At 38.8% G+C, this 20,138-nt stretch overlaps 1 protein-coding gene across 12 annotated transcripts in view; it reads left to right on the top strand.

Annotated features, from left to right (window-relative positions):
- Positions 1 to 20,138, top strand: part of TTLL5 (tubulin tyrosine ligase like 5) — a 280,483-nt gene that overhangs the window by 190,306 nt on the left and 70,039 nt on the right. For all 12 annotated transcript variants that reach the window (XR_008661655.1, XR_008661656.1, XM_055304059.1 and 9 more), the window contains one exon: positions 3,984 to 4,179. Coding sequence is in view for 10 of the 12 variants with exons in the window: in XM_055304059.1 (XP_055160034.1) it covers positions 3,984 to 4,179 (196 nt within the window). In the remaining 2 variants the exon portion in view is untranslated. The remainder of the gene's footprint in view (positions 1 to 3,983; positions 4,180 to 20,138) is intronic.

The raw sequence follows: 20,138 nt of genomic DNA, 5'->3' as shown, positions 1-20,138 counted from the left end.
CTTAGGAATTATTTGCAGGGAATACATACAATATTATATCTTATATTGAGCAAAGAATAATATAAAAACTAGAGAGAATAATTAAAGCTTAAATTTTTGATGGGAGTAGAAAATGTATTACTAGTAGACTGCAGTGAATCGGGGTTCAGGGAGATGGGATGGAATTTTGACTAGAAATGGTAACTATTAGATGCCACAGAAAGGAATATGGAGATATGTAAACTCCAGTGAGGTCCAAATGAGTATGCACCTGACTTCTTCTAAGTCAGTCATTGTAGAACTTACATAGTACAAACCTCCAAGGCTCATGCTTTAATTGTGAGATACCGTGGCCTGAGGACCACCACCATCACTCAAAGCACCCAAAGCAAAGTTTCCTGCGGCACTCACCATGTTGCCTGACACAGCTGAGCACTCCTGTCCCCATCCAGAGGTGCCCTATAAAAATTTCTGCCTCTGCTAAAAGTTTCTACTTGCTTGAAAAAACTTTCTTTTGTGATTTGGAGACTGGGCTTAGATTACTGATGAGAGTAAAAACAGCCTTTACTGTCATAGTTTATGATGTGGTCTGTTCACCGTGTGTGCAGTTAGATGAGCAAACCTCTTCTCCGTGGCCTCTTCTATGGCTTTCTGTGACCTGCTGTTCTACCCCTTCCACTCACAGAGCCCTACTTCGTGGACATACACCTGAGAATCTGTCCCTGGTTGTCTCCACATAAGAGGGCCTCATTCCTCTTATTTCTGATGCACAACAAGAAGGCTTGAAAGTAAATGCCTCCTAGGAATATCTGTTATGAAAGCAGCTTCTAGAAAATAAAACCAGTTTAGCCTGTGAATAAGATGAATTCTGACATAACAGTTATAACAGAGTTACAAAAATCCTTTAATATATAATTCCTGGGGAACTTGGGTGGCTCAGTCAGTTGGGCATCTGCCTTCAGCTCAGGTCATGATCCCAGGGTCCTGGGATCTAGCCCCTCAGTCAGGCTCCCTGACGAGTCTCAGCAGGGAGTCTGCTTCTGCCTCTGTCCCTCCCTCTTGCTTGCACTTGCTCTCTCAAATAAATAAAATCTTTAAAAAATATATCTAATTTCTGAGTCTAGATTGCTACTTGTGGCTAGAAACTTCTATAACCAGCAAGCCATAAATGGAAGTAGAATCACAATTGATGGATTTTCTGACTTTCAGTGCAGTTATCATAAGTAATGGTTTCATTCCAAATTCTGTTATTTGCCCTAACTGATATGGAAATCTCACGGTTATTCAAGCCAGGCAGTTCCTGCTTGTTTCATCTGTCTCTTTCCTTGTGTTCATTTGTTCATTGGATCAGCCCACTCCTGCCTCCACCCTTCTCTTCATTTATACCTGGATGCTTTTCTCCACCATCCCTCCTTCCACTCAGAGCCGAAGCAGTTCCCCGACCAGCTTAGTTGTTTCTTGCACCTTCTCTTCATTAAGCTTTTCTCTTTCCTCACCCTGTAACTCCTGTTTGACTCTCATTCAACACTTCACTTTGTGGAATAATGTGAACATTTTATTTGCATATTCAGGCACTTATTTCTATTCAGTCATTGGTTGCCATATTTCTCTATACCTCTGGAAGCCCCTCAGGAAAGAATGTGTCTTCTTAACTGTGTAACAGCATGCACACTGAGGGTCACTGAAGATCAAGTGTCCTACTCAGAAAAATTCATCAGCAAGCTCTGAGCCTTTTGGTAAGGTTCTCTGAGAAGATTAGCCGGAAGTATGTAATTGTGCAACTGAATTGTGTGAGCCAAACTGTCAGAGGAGATGAGCAAGGGATGTAGCCTATTAGAGGTGAGATTATGTAAGTAGAAAACCTTTCATCCATGGACTTCAGAATACAATACCCAGACCTAACCCCTGATGAGGTATTTGGAAATCTCTCAGAGAGAGGCTGAGGAACCAAAGCAGACCCCTGAAGTGATGGAAGCTATGGGGGAGAACACAGAGGAGAGAGGAGCCTGGGCTTCTGGACTCAGCAGGCGTTCTACTTTGCTCCTTCTCCCAGGGCTCTGTTGGGGTCATTAGGAATCAGGCTACAAATAACAAGGTGACCTGTAGGTCAGGCCTCAGGAAGGTCTGCATAACCTTACTCCAGTGTTGCTGCGTCTTTGCCATTGAAATGACCCCTCACGTCAAAGGAAATTTGTAGAGCAAATAAAACAGCAGGATGACTTAAATCACTATGAATATTTCTCTTCAATTAGGCACTGTTCCCTTTCTTCAGGCCTTGTTAATCAGGCTTAGGGTAAGATTGTTCACTATGAGATTCATCCTGTTTCTCCCCGTTTCTTCTGTATACAATTTTCTGGTCACTGTACTTCAAAAAGGAAAACAAAAAACCACCACAGAGTAGTTGAAGAAGGTCCAGAAGAGAACCAAATATGAGAAAAAAGGGCTGCCAGATAAGACGATTCTAAATTAATGGGGATCTTTAAAAAAAAAAAACAGTAGGGAATTATTTATAACCTAAAATTTACCATTTCTTAGTGTATAATTCAGTGGCATATAGTACATTCACAATTTGTGCAGCGGTCACCATCATCCATTCCAGGACTTACTCGTCATCCCAAAGTAAAACTCAGTGCCCTAATTAAACAGTAACTCCCAATTTTCCTATCTCCTCATCCCCAGCAACTACCATTCTATTTTCTGTCTCTATTATATTGACTCTACTAGGGACCTCATCTAAGTGAAATCATGCAGTATTGGTCCTTTTGTGATAGATTTGTTTCACTTAGTATAATGTCCCCAGGGTTCATCCATGTTGAAGCATGTCAGAATTTCTTTCCTTTTTAAGGCTAATATGTCATTATATATATAGACCACATTTTGTTTATCATTCACCTGCCGATGTTTTCACCTTTTGGCTATTGGGAATAATGCTGTTGTAAACGTTGATGTACAAGTATCTGAGGCCCTGCTTTCAATTCTTTGGGGTATATACCTGGAGGGTGGGAGGTTGGAATCCCTGGATCACATAGTAATTCTGTGTTTAGCTTTTTGAAGAACTACCAGAATGTTTTCCACAGGAGCTATACCATTTCAAGAAATGTTCCCAACAGCAATGCATGAGAGTTCCAATGTTTCCTCATGCTGGCCAGCATTTGTTTTGTTTTGTTTTGTTTTGTTTTTAATACTTGCCATCCTAATCGGTATGGAGTGGTATAAATGGGGACTTTTCTACTTGGAAGAAACAGACCGAGAGGACAAGTGTAGGCCTGTAGTTGTGAGGATTTCAGCTGAAATATACACAGATGTGGTCACCAGACTCTAACATTTTGATACCTGGGCAACGAGGAGTCAGGAGTATTTAACAAACAACATAGCGTGGGTTTGAACAGTCCCAAAGGCCACCAGCCCTTCACCTTCCTCAGATGTACAGGCTAAATATCAGCTTGGCCGGGGACTCTATTGAAGTAAATTTAGAAAAATGAGAAAAGGATCTTCCTAGACCAATTGTTTTATCCCATGATGGACACATGAGCTCACTAATAGGTGGTTAAGAAAAACTATGAATTCTGTATAATTCACCCCTATACTTTTGAAGCTGATGTTAGAGAAGATGATTGTGCCTCACTTCCTACCTTAAATTTAACATGCCATCCTGCATCTGAAGCTCCCTGGCTCCTCTCAGAATTCCTTGTGGCCCTCACAGAGGACTGAAATTACAATTTTAATTATTCAGCCTTCACCAGATACTTATGGTACACTGACCATGTGCCAGACCTCAGGATAAGTGCTCCAAATAGAATGGAGAGCAGAGCAGACCCTGTCTTTGTACAACTTCATGGAGCTGCAGTTCAGTGTGATAAATCAGATCACTTATCACACAAAGAGATTTGTAATTCCAAACTGTATTTAGCTCTATAAAGGAAAAAATACCTGTGATATTTCTCTTTTTTCCTTTAGGTCGTTCACACAACCTCTCTAAGAAATCTGCTTTCTTTTCTTTTCAGGAGCCTTCAAACAGGTGGCTTTGCCTGGGAGGGAGAGGTAGAGAACAACGCGTATAACAAGGCTACAGGGGTGGTCCCTCAGCACAAGTATCACCCCACTGCAGGCAGTTACCAACTCCATTTTGCTCTGCAGCAGCTTGAACAACAGAAACTTCAGTCCCGACAGCTTCTGGACCAGAGTCGAGCCCGGCACCAGGTAATTCAGATAAGGCTTTTCCTTATGCTAGTCTCTTTCTTCTACAGGGGGAGTGTGCGGGGGTGGGGAAGAAGGTCAATGCGAAGGGTAGGAATAGTTTCCCAGAAGTTTACCAACACCACCATGGCTTGGATGGTTCATAGAGAATCTACTCTAAGGGAAGTCATGTTCTGAAGCCATGATGTTAGCTTTGCTGGGATGTAATGCTGAACCAGTTTTGACATTTTCTTTAATTTGAATGTTTCTCTATAGAAATCTCTGTTGTGGCATTTCCCCCTTTCTGCTGCATGGTGGTAGTTCAGTAAGCTCCCAGGAAGTCGAATTTCCAAATACCTAAAAGCTAGCATTTGAAGCAACTTTTTTCCTAAATGTACTACTTCCTTATCTTTACACACTTGGTGTACATAAGCACATATTAATCCTTCGTGACCTGTTGAGACTTTCAAGGCATAAATAATGTTTCAAGTTCTTTTCATAGGAAATGGTCATAAGTTTGGTTTCTGGTCCTCTGGTTTGATAGTACACAAAACAATGTACATGAAAATGGGACAGTATACACAAAAATCCTCACTGTCTGGGATCCCTGAGTGGCTCAGCAGTTTAGCGCCTGCCTTTGGCCCAGGGCGTGATCCTAGGGTCCCAAGATCGAGTCTTGTGTCGGGCTCCCTGCATGGAGCCTGCTTCTCCCTCTACCTGTGTCTCTGCCTCTCTCTCTCTCTCTCTCTCTCTCTCTCTCTTTGTGTCTCTCATGAATAAATAAATAAAATCTTAAAAAAAAATCCTCGCTGTTGTGACATTTACACTCTAATGAAACACTGATTTCCTATTCACCATCTCTACAATGACAGAAACTCCTGAGTATATGTGTGAGGGAGCTGTGTAAGTGAATTGTACTAGTGTGTCAGTGTGGCCCACATTACAGAGAAAGGATGACTTCACACAAAAAAAATCAGGCCATATAGAGTTAACTTTTTCTTGATGATTTCAGGGTAATCATTAGAATCCATTATTGTGTTCTACATGTTCTTTTGGCCTAAATCAGTACTGATTCTGTGAGCTTCCCTTTTATTTGGTTACATGAAGAAATATATCAGTCTGATCTCTTGTTATTTGCTCCTATAAAAATGTAGTGCATATTGTGCATTAGTTTGTACAAAATTAATATTCACTCAAAGGCTAAAGCAGTGTTTCCCAAAAGTTTCCCCCCCCTCTAAATAAATCAATTATCATTATTCTCTCTCTCTCTACTTAATCTTTTTAACTGTTGTTCAGATCCAGACATTATTTCAATTTCATTCATTGCTTGCTCATCCTTTTCTATGCTGGCATACTCTCTATATTATATTAACTCAATGTAATTGAGAAATTGTAAGTATAGGTAGTTGTGAAGTAGTTCCTGTAAGTCATTTCTACTCAAGGAAAATCCAGAATTCTTACCTGGAAAACATGGAATGTAGCATCTCAATTTGATCACCACACTGCCCTCTATCATGTAGAAATTTCCTCATTTAGAAAGTCTTAGGGATAGGCAGTTTACATTTTCACAATTTTAGATATAAATGTGTACTTTAGTTCTTTTTTAAATCTGTGTAAATTTCTTAAAACTTGTGAACTTCTAAACTCCTCATCATTCAGAATTCTTAAGAATGCCAGCTTCATCAGATCCTGGGCAGGAGAGGTCTCAAAAATAGCCTTATTTCCCTTATGTGAGGTATAATCGATGATCTAACAAATGTAGACCATTAGGCCCTTTTAATGCTTCCATACCTTGAAATGGCGATGATTTTTGAGGGGGAGGAAGGGTTGGTGATTGTAGGGCATTGACGTTTGGGGGAAGGAGAGACCATTTTACTGATTTTCCCTTTTAGAAACTGCTTCATTTAAAAGCTCTTCTTACTCTTTTGATTAGCTTCCAGCGACTCACATTCCTTTGAAATTTCAGAGTACTGCTATTCTTGTGTGGATTTTTTTTTTTCCAGTGAGGATTACATTGGTTTAGTTCACTAAACTATGAAGTATATGGAAAACATGTTTTTTAGAATCTGTCAGAATATCTGTCTTAGGGAGGAGTCAGAACTCCCAAGAAGGGAGTTATCTCGTGTCTCCTGGAGAGGGAACAGAAAATCATTCATCATAATTTTATATATGTTTATAACATCATTTATTTCTTCCTCCTCTTCTTTTAATCCATGGTTGATTTAGGCAAAAATGAGTGTAAAGTTCTGGGACTGTGGGGAGAGCTAAAGAAACTACATTTGTAGCTTGAAAAATTTGTAACTAAGAAAATAGCAAATAAGTTATTAAATATTCCCTAGATTTGAAGTCTCTTTTTCTAGCCTAGCTTATGGCTTGCTAGACTTGACCATTATAATTATCACCACATTGTTGATGGAAGCCTGCTTTGTGTTCTCAGTATGTCCTGTGTTTCTGCCTTTGGGTTAATAGATAGAGATGGTTTCTCTGATAAATTCTTTATGCTTTGGATTCATTTTTCTAAAGTATACATAGCCATTGATATAATTAGCATTTTGCTTAATTGTTTGAGGGTAGAATTGAAATCTAATTTACTTAGCATTCATCCATAAGAGATACCCATGAAACAGGCCATTAAAGGGAGCTTTATTTATATTGCACTGTATCATAACAAATTGTTGATTATGTCCATGGACTGTGCCTTTCCTAGTGATTCCCTAAAAATATATCTGGGAAAGATCATGCAACTTTTCTTGCATTACATGCAGAGGAATTTCTGTCCTTTTCTGCACTTAGGTAGTCAGCTTACTGAAGGTATTAATTTCAAGAAGGCAAACTCTGATTCAGAGTATGTTTGGAAATGGATATCTCTAATCATTCATGCAGAGTAAGGTTTGATCTTCATCTCTATCTAGCATTGCACTCATAAATTTAGAAAGTGCTATGTACTGAATCCACCTCAACAAAAGACTGGTACTGTAACATAGGCTTCGGAGAGTAAGTTACCCAGAGCCATTGGCAGGATCACTGAGGTACAAGGAAGTAGGCGTGAATCCAGTCCATTTGATAGCATGATAAACCAAGTAAGATGAAATGGAAACCATGCATTTTTATACACTGATGAGTAAAACCAGCAGTTTTATTTATTTATTTTTAAAGATTTTATTTATTCATGAGAGACACAGAGAGAGAGAGAGAGAGAGGCAGAGACACAGGCAGAGGGAGAAGCAGGCTCCATGCCGGGAGCCCGACGTGGGACTCGATTCCGGGACTCCAGGATCACACCCTGGGCCGAAGGCAGGCGCTAAACCTCTGAGCCACCCAGGGATCACCAAAACCAGCATTTTTAAAGAAGAAATCATTCTAAGTCAAAGCAGGGATCAGTAAACTTTTTTTTTTTTTTAATGGCCAGATAGTAAACACTTAAGGCTTTACACTTAAGGCCATAGACTCTCTGTGGCCACTACTCAGCTTTGCCATGGTAAAATGGAAACAGCCATAGACAATATGTAAGTGAATGAGTGTGGCTATTTTCCAGTGAAACTTTATTAAAAACGAGTGGCAGGCTGGATTTGTCTTACAAGCCCCAGTTTGCAGACCCTGATTATAAGCAACAGAACCACTTGGAGGGCCCGTTAAAACACCAATTGTTAATTCCATCCCATTTCTGACTCAGTAAGTTTGGGAATGGGGTTCAATTATTTCCATTTCTAACAACTTCCCCAGGTGATGCCAGTGCTGCTCTTTGGGGGTCCACACTTTGAGAACCAGTGAGCTAGAGAGAAAGATTAGAAACATCTCTTCAGTTATTTGTTTTCTGTCCTTTGGCAGGGAGACTGAATATGTTAAAATTTAGCGTTGCCCTTATAAAATTTCAGGCAGTCATTGTTTTATAGGAACTTTGTTTCCATCTTGTTCACTCCATCTACCACAGTCTCCTTATAAATAAGTTTTCCAAACTCGAAAACCTTCGTGCGCGTTTTTCTTATCAGGGTACATTCTGCTCAGCAGTCACTGCTCCCAGGATTCAAGTTTTATGGTGGACAAGAGATAAGTAACAGGACAGATTCCTCCCTCTTCGTTTTTAATAATAATAGCCAGCACTCAATAAGCACTGTGGCCCAAGCATGGTTTCAGGTGCTTTACATATACTAATTCATTTAACATGCATTTCAGAGTGGGCAGAGAAATCACAGAATCCTGATAGGCTAGGGGTGGTAAAATGAATCTGTTATGTGTTTCTCTGTCCCAATGTGTGTCTTCTCTCTAGTTTACACTCATTGCTTCCCACTTCCTTCTCATTCTGGCTTTCCGCCCCTGAAGGAGAAGGATAAAAAACTTTCTTTCAGCTGAGTCGGGGGACTTTCTTGGGCAGCAGTGACTGCTGGTGACATCAGCATGAGTAGCCCTCCGTGCTGGGGGGCTGTGAGGAGGGCCGCACCGGCTGTGAGGCCCAACTGACCTGATTCTAATTGCCGACATTGAGCTGATGTTATTCTTGGCTCAGGACAGAGCGATTACTCAGTAGTTTCTGTTAAAGTGATCCTTTGTTAAACTTCTGCTCCCAGCCCCCCTTTCTTTCCCTCCCACTCTCTTCTCTGCCTCATCCAGACTGAAAAAAGACCAAAAAGCAGAAAAATTAAGGACATTTTGATGGCCAGGGCAGAACTGCTGAAATGTCTTTTAACAATAGAAGGGAGAAAGGGGGGATTTTAAGTACATCTTAATTTTTCACTGGTTCCATTCCCTATCCAGAGCCATTCAATTTTTAGTAGACTTAATTTTGAACATAGTGAGATAACTCAAGGTAACTCATAGGAGAAAACTGTACATCCTGAACTTTAATCCTTCCACTCCATCTTGTCCTCTACTTCCCCCTTCCCACCATGCTCCCTTTGCCAGACTGACCTAGATTCAGTAAGGGCCAACAGAAATGAATGTTCCTATAACAAGTGGGGGGGGAGGGGCAGCTCTGGGTTCACACCAAGGGGTCTTTCAGTAAGCTAGTACATCTTGAGTGCCATATGTAATGAGCTTTTTGCTAATGGTATGAGTGTCCATGCACAACCTCACAGGTGTGGAAAGGATTCCCATAATAAGCGCAGCCAAGTCTTATTATACTGCTCCTAAAAGTCCATTGCATGTGTCTAGAAAAATTCTGCCCCCTTACTGGAGTGAATACTGTTTCTCCAAGCCTTCAGCTGCTGTATGTTTGTTTTGTGGGGGAGGGGAAAGAAAGAAAAATTCAGCAGGCACCCGGGCTTTTCCAGGCAGCCAGCAATAACATGCTAGCTCCTCAGCATGGCACAAGGAGAGCAAGCAAACAGGCTGACTGTGCAGGGGGAGGCCTCTCTACATGCTTCTAACAGTATCCAGGAGGAAGATTAGACTGGGGATATTCAGAAGGAAGAGCTTGTCCATGTGTGCTTAAGTTCCTGGAACATGATGGCCTGTCATAACCTACCGCCGATTCATTTTGTTTGTTGGGTTTTTTTGTTCCATTTTGTTTTCCCTTCTGACTTTTATCGGGAACTTATACAACACTTAGTTTCTGGATGATGATGATGGTGGTGATTGATTTTCCTAGAACCATTTGATATAGTAGATTTTGCCAAGCCAACTCTTTTCTTCTTACCTAATAAAGGTACATTGAAAATATGTGAAATGACATATGCAAAACTACATTTAGCTGTTTGGGAAATAGGCCCTCTGGACAGGCTTTAGAGTCAGATAATCTTCAGTTTAAATCTTGCTTCTGTCCAGCCCATGACTGGGACAAGCTATTCAAACTTCTGGACTTTAGTTTGCTTATGTCTGCTAAGGAGATAATAATACATACCTGTGGGTGTCATGAGGATCATCTTTCTTAGGATGTTACCACGTATCCAGCACTGAACTGGGACTTTTATTTGTATTATCGCATTGAGTCCTCCCAGTTGTCCTCTTAATTAGCCCCATTTTACAGACAAAAAAAAAAAAAAAAGGTTAATCACTTAATGTGACTTTCTCAGGGTCACATAAATAATGAATGGAAGAACTGATTTTTTTAACCCAGGTATGCATGCAGGCATAGCATCCAGCCTCCAGACTATCATGCTATGCTATATGCTACCATCCTGACAATATATTAAGGCATTCATTTATATTTTATATGTATTATTACATAAATTTTAAGTTGCAGTTCATACATCCACAGGTGTACTTATTGACACCTGTAAAACTGTATTTGAGAAGTCCTCTTCAGGTATTGTAACTAGTCTGCTACTAGTCATATCATATACACTGTCATAAAAGAGAAGGTCTACTAAACATATGTAAACTCAGATCTAGACATTATCCCAAGTATCTCAGATTTTTAAAGAAACTTAGGAAAGTGCTCCTGGTCTTAAAACTCTTGGAAACATCCATATTTTACCCTCCTTTGTGTTATTATTTAGTAATAGGGTTAGGGACTATTGAGTTGCGCAGTATCGTAAAATATGTTATAGAAGTTTGAAGATTTGCAACACTTATGTGGGTTGTTTTGATAACATAGGAATTATTTCTACAATTATCACGTTGCCCTTTCAACTGTTATTGTTGCTAGTCATAGTATTTCGATTTTATTTCTATGATAGTGTTTTCAAGAAGACTACTAGGAAATATGACTGGTGTCTACAAATGTGACTATCATATGTGATCTTTTTGCATGATTACTATTAATGCTTGCTTTTTCAGTTCTGTATAAATCTGAATCTTAATACATTGTTGTAATATAGATATCAGTTCATTGTGCTGATTCATCACATGCAGTAATAGAAATCCTCTGATTACCACCAGATTGTCTTCTAAATTGCTCCCAGAAAGTGCCCCTCTGGAATCTTGGAGGGAAGAAGGTGAGGTCAGGGAAATGGACACAGAGTGAGTGCCTCCTGTGTGCTGAATGTAATACTATTTCTATCCCACTGATGAGGGAACTCAAAGAGTTAAAGTAACTTACACAAGGTTGCATAGCTAGCTAATTACAGAGATAATATTCAGACCCGATCAGAAGGCTCCGAAAGCCCTTTTCCATTCTACCTCCCTCCCTCTTGAGAGAAGTGACTCTTCATTTTCTTCTTGTTTTACACATTTATCATCAGTCAAATAAGCCATTCCAAATTTATTGAGCTGCTGCTACTATAGACCCATACATGCAAATATTTTTTTAATTTTTTTAAATTCAATTAGCCAACATATAGGACATCATTAATTTCAGTTGCAGTATCCAGTAATTTTTCAGTTGCATATAACACCCAGTGCTCATTTTATCATGTGCCCATACACACAAATATAAAAGAGTTAGAGTCAATGTTATGAATCAAAGTATAGAACTCTGCTTGGTTGTGGGTATGTTAAAAGGCCACCTGCCAGCTGCTTGGGATCAACCTTATTTGTTGTATATCCTTAAAATGTGATTTTGCTACTGCTATATGACAACCATTTTCATTCCCTGTCCTCACTCTATGACCTGTGGTTTGTTTCTGTTTGTCTGTGGGCATATGAGGGACCCAACGGCAGTAACTATGTGAGATAATAAAAGACCTCACTCTTAAATATAAAGAATCCCATCCATCTGAAATGAACGCAGCCACAGGAAGAAGTCTAACAGATGGATGACAGCAAGTTCTATGCAAGATGCACAGTCGGCCAATCACATGAGAGATTCTGAGCCAAATAAAACAAACCATACATTTGAAGGCAGAGACAAGTTAGATATTTATAAATTCTGAATTTAAAGTTGTAAGGGAAAAAAATAAAGTTGTAAGGGAACTTAGAGGTTCTTGTCCGATTATTTTATTTTACTTATCAGGAGATGTAAGACACAGACACATTATCAGGAGAACAAGGACTCCGATATAGAAATAATAATACTAGCTCACGATGCTATGAATTACCTTTTTTTAACCAATTGAACTCTTAATCTGGGGTCATTGCTGATCTTTTGAGTTATCTTTATGTAAATACATACATACATGTACACATACTTTAACTCTTAAAATCAATAACAAAAATTTCCTTACAGACAAATCCTTTTCAAGCTTTTCTTCTTGGAGTAGAGCTAGTGAAATCTGGGTCTTTTAAATGCATCTGATGAAAATTGGACACATTGCTAGGTTTGCTTTGTATTTACTTTGGAAGGGAAATATGATTTCATGGATTTGCTCTAAAAGGGAGTCAGCATAGCACAATGAGGGAAGGCAGCATTGTTATGGAATGGGGCTCTGAAATCAGACTCTGCACTCATGGATCCTAGGTTAGTACTTAGTAGCTGTGCCATCATGAGCAAATGATGGATCCTTTTTATGCCTTGGTTTCTTTCTCTGTATGTAGAAATGATAATGAGACCACCTCAGTAGTTGGGAGGATTAAATGAGATAATAGCATTAAAATGTTTAAGGCAATGTTGACCCATGGTAAAAGCTCAGTAAAAATTCATAGCTTTTATTATGTATTACTTTTTTTCATTGTGGTAAAAACAACACACAACATAGCACAAATTTACCCTCTTAATAATTTTTAAGTATATGATGTAGTATATCATTCACTAGGAACATTGTTGTATAACAGATCAATAAAACTTCCTCATCTTGCTTGACTGAAACTCTGTACTCATTGAACAACTCCCTGTTTTCCCCTCCCCTTAGCCTCTGGGAACAACCATTCTACTTTGTGTTTCTATGAGTTTGATTACTTTAGATACCTCATATAAGTGGAATCATAAGAGTATTTCTCCTTTTCGTGACTGCTTATTTCACTTAGCATAATTTCCTGAAGGTTCATCCATGTTGTAGCATATTACAGGATTCCTTTCTTTTTCTTAAGGCTGAATAATATGCTTTTGTATGTATATACATTTTCTTTATCCATTCATCTATTGATAGGCATTTAGATTGCTTCCACATTTTAACTGTTGTGAATAATCCTTCTGTGAATACAGTTGTGCAGATATCTGTTCTATTATGCACTACATTTATTTATTTATTTATTTATTTATTTATTTATTTATTTATTAGAACACACAAGCAAGGGCAGAGGAAGGGGAGAGCAAGAATCTTGAAGTAGACTCCACATACTTAGTGCAGAGCCCAATGCGGGGCTTGATCTCATGACCCTGAGATCATGACCTGAGCTGAAACCAAGAGTTGCCTTCTTAACTGACTGAGCCACCCAGGCACCCCTCTTATGTATTACTTTTAACCTTAAATATACATAGCTTTATAATTTCAACTTGGGGGTTTTAGTTACCCACCACCCACCCCCATGTCAGAAGCAAATTGGTTAAAATGATATTAAAGAGGGTGTTTTAGAAGTTCAAGGCTCATAAAGTATTAATTGGTTACTTTTTTTCCCCTTATATTTATTTGTTTGGACAATTGAAAATACAAGTTCATTCACAATTGCTAGAGGGAGATATGAGAAGAAAAAGTAGAAAGGATGATTAATACTATGATAAAATGATTAAAAGAATGATATCTGTAAAATTTTAGCATGTCTATCCAAAGGCATAAATGTCTTATAAAAAGAAAAAGAGTGGCATTAGCATCAAATTATGAGTCAGCTTTTCGTGGGACATATGCTGTTTCTTCACAGTAATCAAGAAAGATAAGGACTGATGGAAATGTAATCAGACAACCTTACAAGGGGGCAGTTTGAGAATATATAGAAAAAAGATTTAAAACAAAAGCAGCAGCCACCTTCTGAGCTAGCTATTCTACTTCAAGGAAATTATTTTAAGGAAATGATCCAGCATATGCAAAAAGATATAAATAACATCAGAACACTGTTCTTAAATAGCAAAACAGACTGGTAACAACCTGAATGTGTGTGTGTGTGTGTGTGTGTGTGTGTAGTTTCAAAATACAAGTATAAGATTTGGAGGGGCCTACTTTTTCCCCACTTAAAAATCTATTATGAACATATTTCCATAATTACTAATATAGGTATACTGTGTCAATTTATAATATTCTACTATTGGTGATTGGTAAGTAAATTATAATAAACCATAATAAAAAAGATATTCAGCCATTAAAAATAGTGATTGAGATTCACCCTTATAGATATGAAGAAGTGTTCAAGTTAGATATTTGAATGAAAAAAAGTCTCCAAAACATTGGATATTGTATGCTCCTATTTTTGTAAGCCCATGGAAATACAGGTATATACATATAAAATAACTCCATATATACACAAAAATATCTAAGTGTTGCCAGAGGTTATCTCTGAAAGGACTTTTCAAATTATTTTCCTTTTTCTAATGAATACGTATTAAAGAAATTAACATGTTTCAAAAAAAAGACAACAAACCTTGGACTGCCAGCCTTCTGTGAATGTATGTGATCCGTATTCAAACATTGCCGGGCATTGAAGTAGAAAAAAAAAATAGAAAGCAAAGCAGAATCTACGCCACGAGTCTAAATTTGCCATCAGAATATCAACTCTACCAATGTAGGACTGCTGGTTCTGTTGTTAGAATAGGGGGGTGGGGGGCTGCTAGTGAGGGAAGCTCATGTCTGTGCCACCTTAGGGCTACTTGGTTTCATGGTTTTTCTGGTCATGGACTGCAGACCTGGCCTTAGCCAGCTGCCTCATGGTTGGACATCTTTGGTCATAACACACACCTGGTGCAAGATCAGTTCAATTGTCCTGATGCTATTGAAGAACCAACACAGAGACTACTGCTGGAATCTTTGGTTTTATCAGATCACAGAGTCTGAGGCTCAGGAGCATCTCTAAGTATCTGTTAATGACCAGCATCATTTCTCATGTGTGCAAGTACCATTGACTTAGGAACTGTCTGAAACACAGTGGTTTTTGTTGGTGAATCACTTGTTGTGTACAGGTAAGCAGCTGTGTTCACATCCTGGAGAGTAGATAATTTGAATTAATAAGAGCCTTCAGTCTTTGTTGCTAAAGGAGACAGAGCCTCTCCGTTGATTTTAGAAATCAGAAGATATGCCAGAGAAGTGGTGGTATCTTTGGCCACTCAAAGCCCTGTCTCGGGTATTTGTGTCATCAGTCTCTCTCTGAACAGTAGCGTCTTCTGGGTTCCTACCTCATCCCTATCAGGGCTATAGCACTGCTTCCTGGCCTTGTCCGCAGTACCAGAAGTTGTACTCTGTTTCTCTTGCTCAGCCTCCCGTCTTGTCCCAGCTGACAAACATTGTGAATGGAAGACAGCCAAGAACTCCATACAATGTGAGACAAAGGCCTTTTGGAAGCTTGCTTTTGCTAAAATAGAAACAGCTACCCTCACCCTCACCTTGGCCCCAAGTTTTTACAGCATCATATGATTACACAAAAGACACAGTGTGTTCTTTGCATTGAACAGCTCTTGGCTGGTTGTAGTAAGGTGAGTGATTAGCATCTTACATGCTCAGGAAGATACACCATCCCAGTACGTAGTCTGCCAGAGAACAACATTCTAGAAGCAGTTTTGTGTACTATGTAATGGGAACTTTATCCAAGTGAGGATAAAATCTCAGTGGGGAGAATAATGCATAAAAATGCTCACTTTTCTGGAACCAAAGTAAAAGGGGTACAAAAAGACATTAACCCATTGAAGTAGAGGTTAACATTTTCGTACTTCATCTCCTCCCTTAATTAAAAAGAAATGAATTTAAAGTTTACACTACAAAGAGTTATCCAGCTCTGCTCTATCACCAACAAACCCAAGTAAAGACGAAAAGAAGTGTTTTTCTGGAAGGAATTAAAAAAAAAAAAAACTCCCAGAATTTAATCTCTGAACAGTATTATCTTTCTAGTAAGAGAGCCCAGATCTTGCTTCCCCATAACCTTCCAAGTTACAGTCTGTGTTCTGTCTATCAGAAATTCCTCCTTCCCACCCACGAGTACCCTTCTGTTGTGGGAGAAGGAGGGCCTTTCTAGTCTTTGGCCTGGGGCCAAGCCAACCGTCAAACTGTGGTTTTCTCTTAGTCTCCTTACTGAAGCATGGCTGTTTCCCACACCCAATAAAGAAGCAAAAGTCTTGTATATGTTGACCAGGTCTTGAGTGGAGGCCAGTGCTTACACAGCTCTCACATTCCCAGGACACTGACTGATGATGGTATAGCCCCCTTCCCGGTTGTTAACCCACAAGTGCAGTGTGCTAGTATTGTGTATCCAAACCTTACCTTTCTTAGAATCTATATAGAAGGAACTTTTTTAAAAAAAGATTTTATTTATTCATGAGCGACACAGAGAGAGACAGAAACATAAGCAGAGGGAGAAGTAGGCTCCATGCAGGAAGCCCAATGTGGGACTCAATCCTGGGACTCCGGGATCATGCCCTGAGCCAAAGGCAGACACTCAATCGCTGAGCCATCCAGGTGTCCCTAGAAGGAACTTAATCTAATTCTTCTTTCCATTTATGAATGAATATCAGGACATAACAATTTATGTAATCTATTGTTGATGGAGTTGTAGGGTTGGGGCCAATACATGGTATGAGAGGCCTGGGGAAGCTGATTTCTGCCAACAGTCTAAATAAATTCATTTATATATCTGCTTTTCAGCATTGCCTCGGTACTTTCCTGGGTTTCTAATTACCAAATTTGATTTCTTTAATTCATTACACTTAGCCTTGGTTTTGGTGAAATACCTGGGAACTTGTATATTACTGACTCTTTGGAATACTGGATGGTACAGAATTGTGATCACTTCATTATCCACTCAGTGTATTAGAGTATGACTACTGAACAACTGAGAACCTAGCTTTTTCTTTCTTTCTTTCTTTCTTTCTTTCTTTCTTTCTTTCTTTTCTTTTCTTTTCTTTTTTTTTTTACACTGTATGTGGAAAGAGTACCTGTTCTTTTGAGATGCATGCAGTGTATTTATGTTTCGTTAAGGTTTAAACAAGCATGACTCTTTGGTAGATTGAGGATTATATTTCAGCTCAGTTAGGATTCCATTTTGCTGCATCTAGTGGACCCCTCTCCCTGCCATGGCTTAACAAGTTAGGGATTTTTTTTACCCATATAATCAGAAATCTAGAGTTAGGCTCTCTGGAACTGTATGATACTGTCGGGAGCCCCATGCTTTTCCTGTCTTTATCCTCTGCAGTCCTTAGGAAGAAACTTTCACCAGATACTAGCTAGATATGCATATTCTGAGTGGGAAGAACAGTAAAGGGCAAAAGTTGTGTCCTAACCCAGTTTGCCCCTTTTAAAAAAGAACTTTCCTGGAAACTGGACCTGGAGACTTCTGTTTACATCTCAGAACTGTGTCACGTGGTTATTTGTAAGTACAGGAGAGATTGGTAAATACAATTTTTTAGCTGGGCACACATCATTACCCAAACAAATAAGGGCAGTATTACTAGGAATAAAGACAGAAATGTTAGTATCCAGGTCAGTGACAGCCTCCTAAGCAAGAAATCCTCCTAATTGCTTTTATTTTGTTATTTGACTGGTCTTATCACTATGGAACATCAATGTCTAAGGGCTTGCCACAAAATCTGCATCTAGGATGATAAATTATTTTTGTTTGGGATCTGCAGAAGGGCTTACTTACATTTCGTGGCTGAGTATAAGCTGAACACAAAAAAATACACTAGGCCTGATTCAAAGTCCAGAGAATGCTCCTATTATAAGATTACATCTCTTCGCAAACACAAACTTGCCTGTTTTCTTGTTATAGGAATTTGGTAGTTGCTAAAAAAATAAATAAAATAAAATAAAATAAAATAAAATAAAATAAAATAAAATAAAAACAGTGAAGAGTGGTTATAATGAGTTTTGCTATTTGCATTCATGGGGTAGATGTTTATTAAGCACGTTTTATGTACAAGGCATTCTACTAGGCACTATGAGTAAAAAAAAAATTAGATCTCAATCCAGCCATCTCCAGTGTGCATTGTCCAGAAGGAAAGAAAAGTACATACATCAGTGGCTGTAACACAAGGTAGAATGTGCTAAGTATGATAAGACACATACAAATAAATTGTTAGAAGCATTCAGAAGAGGAAAAGATTACTTCTGCCAGAGAGGATTGAGTAAATATGATCTGGGGAACCTAAACATATGTTTTCATTTTAAGAGTTTGCTTTCACATCTAGTGAGCATCACCATAGGACTAGAAAAATATGTTGAAAAGTACATAACCAACTGGCATTCACAGATCATTACAGATAGGCAGACTTGCGTGTCATCCCATCCTTTAGTTCCTCAGTAAACTGAGATAGAGGATTGGGGAGGAATGGTGCATTTGTTGAGTGTCTACTGTGAGCCTTGTATTTGGTCTATTAAAAGATTCCTTTATTGAATGCCTAGACTAGATTTACATATGTGATCTTCATTTAATCCTCAATAATCCAGCAAAGTAACTGTAATTACCTATGAGGAAGCTAAAGGTGAGAGAAGTTCAGTAACTTGAAAAAGTCACCCAGTTTATAAGTGACAGATCCTACATTGAGCCCAGGCACAACTGACTGCAAAGCCATGCTATTTTCCACTTAACTGAGTCTTTGTTTTTTACTGATGACCAAATCTGGATTTGTAGGCATAGTAAGTATTGAAGAGTGAGCTCCTTCTTCAGCCCTCCCTAATAGTGAGTCCTGTACCCACCTGGTTGAAACTTGGGTGCCATTTGGATACTTTGACTTGTACTCAGAGTTAGTTTTGTTACCTGCTTAAATCTTATGAGAATTTGACTTTCTTTTGACTTTGAATAATTTATTTTTGTACAAAATTACTGCATATAGATGGTACAAATTTCAAAAAGATATAAATGATGTATGCTTTCTCCTGGACCCCCAGCTAACTAGTTTTTCTCCATGGAGGTTACTAGTTTTTTCGTATATCATTTCTGAATTGTTCTGTGCAGATATCAGCCTTATGTGTATGTGTGTGTGTTTCTGTGTGTTTGTGTATCTGATACATGTATGGCTTTGCATATTCTTTTTTCTTTTTACAAAAATGGGAGCTTACTATACTCACACTGGTCTGATATTGCTCTTTTTATTCATTTTTTATTTGCGTTTAGATGTCCCAGCAAGATTTTTTAACAAAAGAAAAACTTGGTGACCTTGAAATATAGTTGTCACCTTGGCAACATGTACTGAATAGATGTTCTAAGAGCCCGTTGCTAATAATGTCTATTCTTCCTCTGATACTCATCCAGTGAATTTGTCCTATGGATGTAGAGCTAGCTCTTCAGCCCTCATTCTGATCTCTACAGTCTCTTCCCCAGCCAGAATGAGGCACCTTTTTTTTTCTTTCTTTCTTTTCTTTTCTTTTCTTTTCTTTTCTTTTCTTTTCTTTTCTTTCTTTCTTTTCTTTTCTTTTCTTTTCTTTTCTTTTCTTTTCTTTTCTTTTCTTTTCTTTTCTTTTCTTTTCTTTTCTTTCTTTTCTTTCTTTCGAACAAAAATACTGATAGAGGCCTGAATGAGGCATCTTTCAATCTAAACTCATATGTTGGGATGTCGTGGTGAAAATAGAAACATACAGTATACTCCTTCCTTCCAGGTGAATGTCTCCTCAGATATGGAGCTGGTGCTTGAAAGGAATGGATTTGTTTTTCAGTCTACTTGCTGCATTCTTTGGTAACTTGCCCTCGGAAGGCTGGCCGGAGCAGAATCAGGGCTTCTGTGTCCTCTTAGACCATCCAAAGACCTTCCCATGTGTACACATAACCCCTTTCCCCCTAGTGTCAACCTCTTGGCTTTGCCCACAGGCTTGGGTCTTTCTTTGTTCCCCTTCTTTGGATCAGAGATGGAGGCAAGTGAAGAGCTCTTCAGTTTTCCCTTTGGACAGTTTGCAGGGATGAAGAACATCTCAGTCAGATTGGTCCATTCAAAAATGCTCTGACCCTCTTCTATCTTTGAAATTGCTTTGTTCTTTGTCAGGCTTGTCCATCAAACACATTTACTCAACCCAGGATTCTTTGATCCCCCTCATACCTGCCTAGCCCAGGACTTTTGGACATATTTCCCTGAAATGGGACATTCCAAGGCATGAGTATAGAAAGAT

The sequence above is a fragment of the Nyctereutes procyonoides genome, unplaced genomic scaffold (assembly GCF_905146905.1).
Source record: "Nyctereutes procyonoides isolate TBG_1078 unplaced genomic scaffold, NYPRO_anot_genome, whole genome shotgun sequence".
Lineage (NCBI taxonomy): Eukaryota > Metazoa > Chordata > Mammalia > Carnivora > Canidae > Nyctereutes > Nyctereutes procyonoides.
The sequence above is the reverse complement of the archived record's forward strand: the minus strand, read 5'-3'. Positions and strand labels throughout refer to the sequence as shown.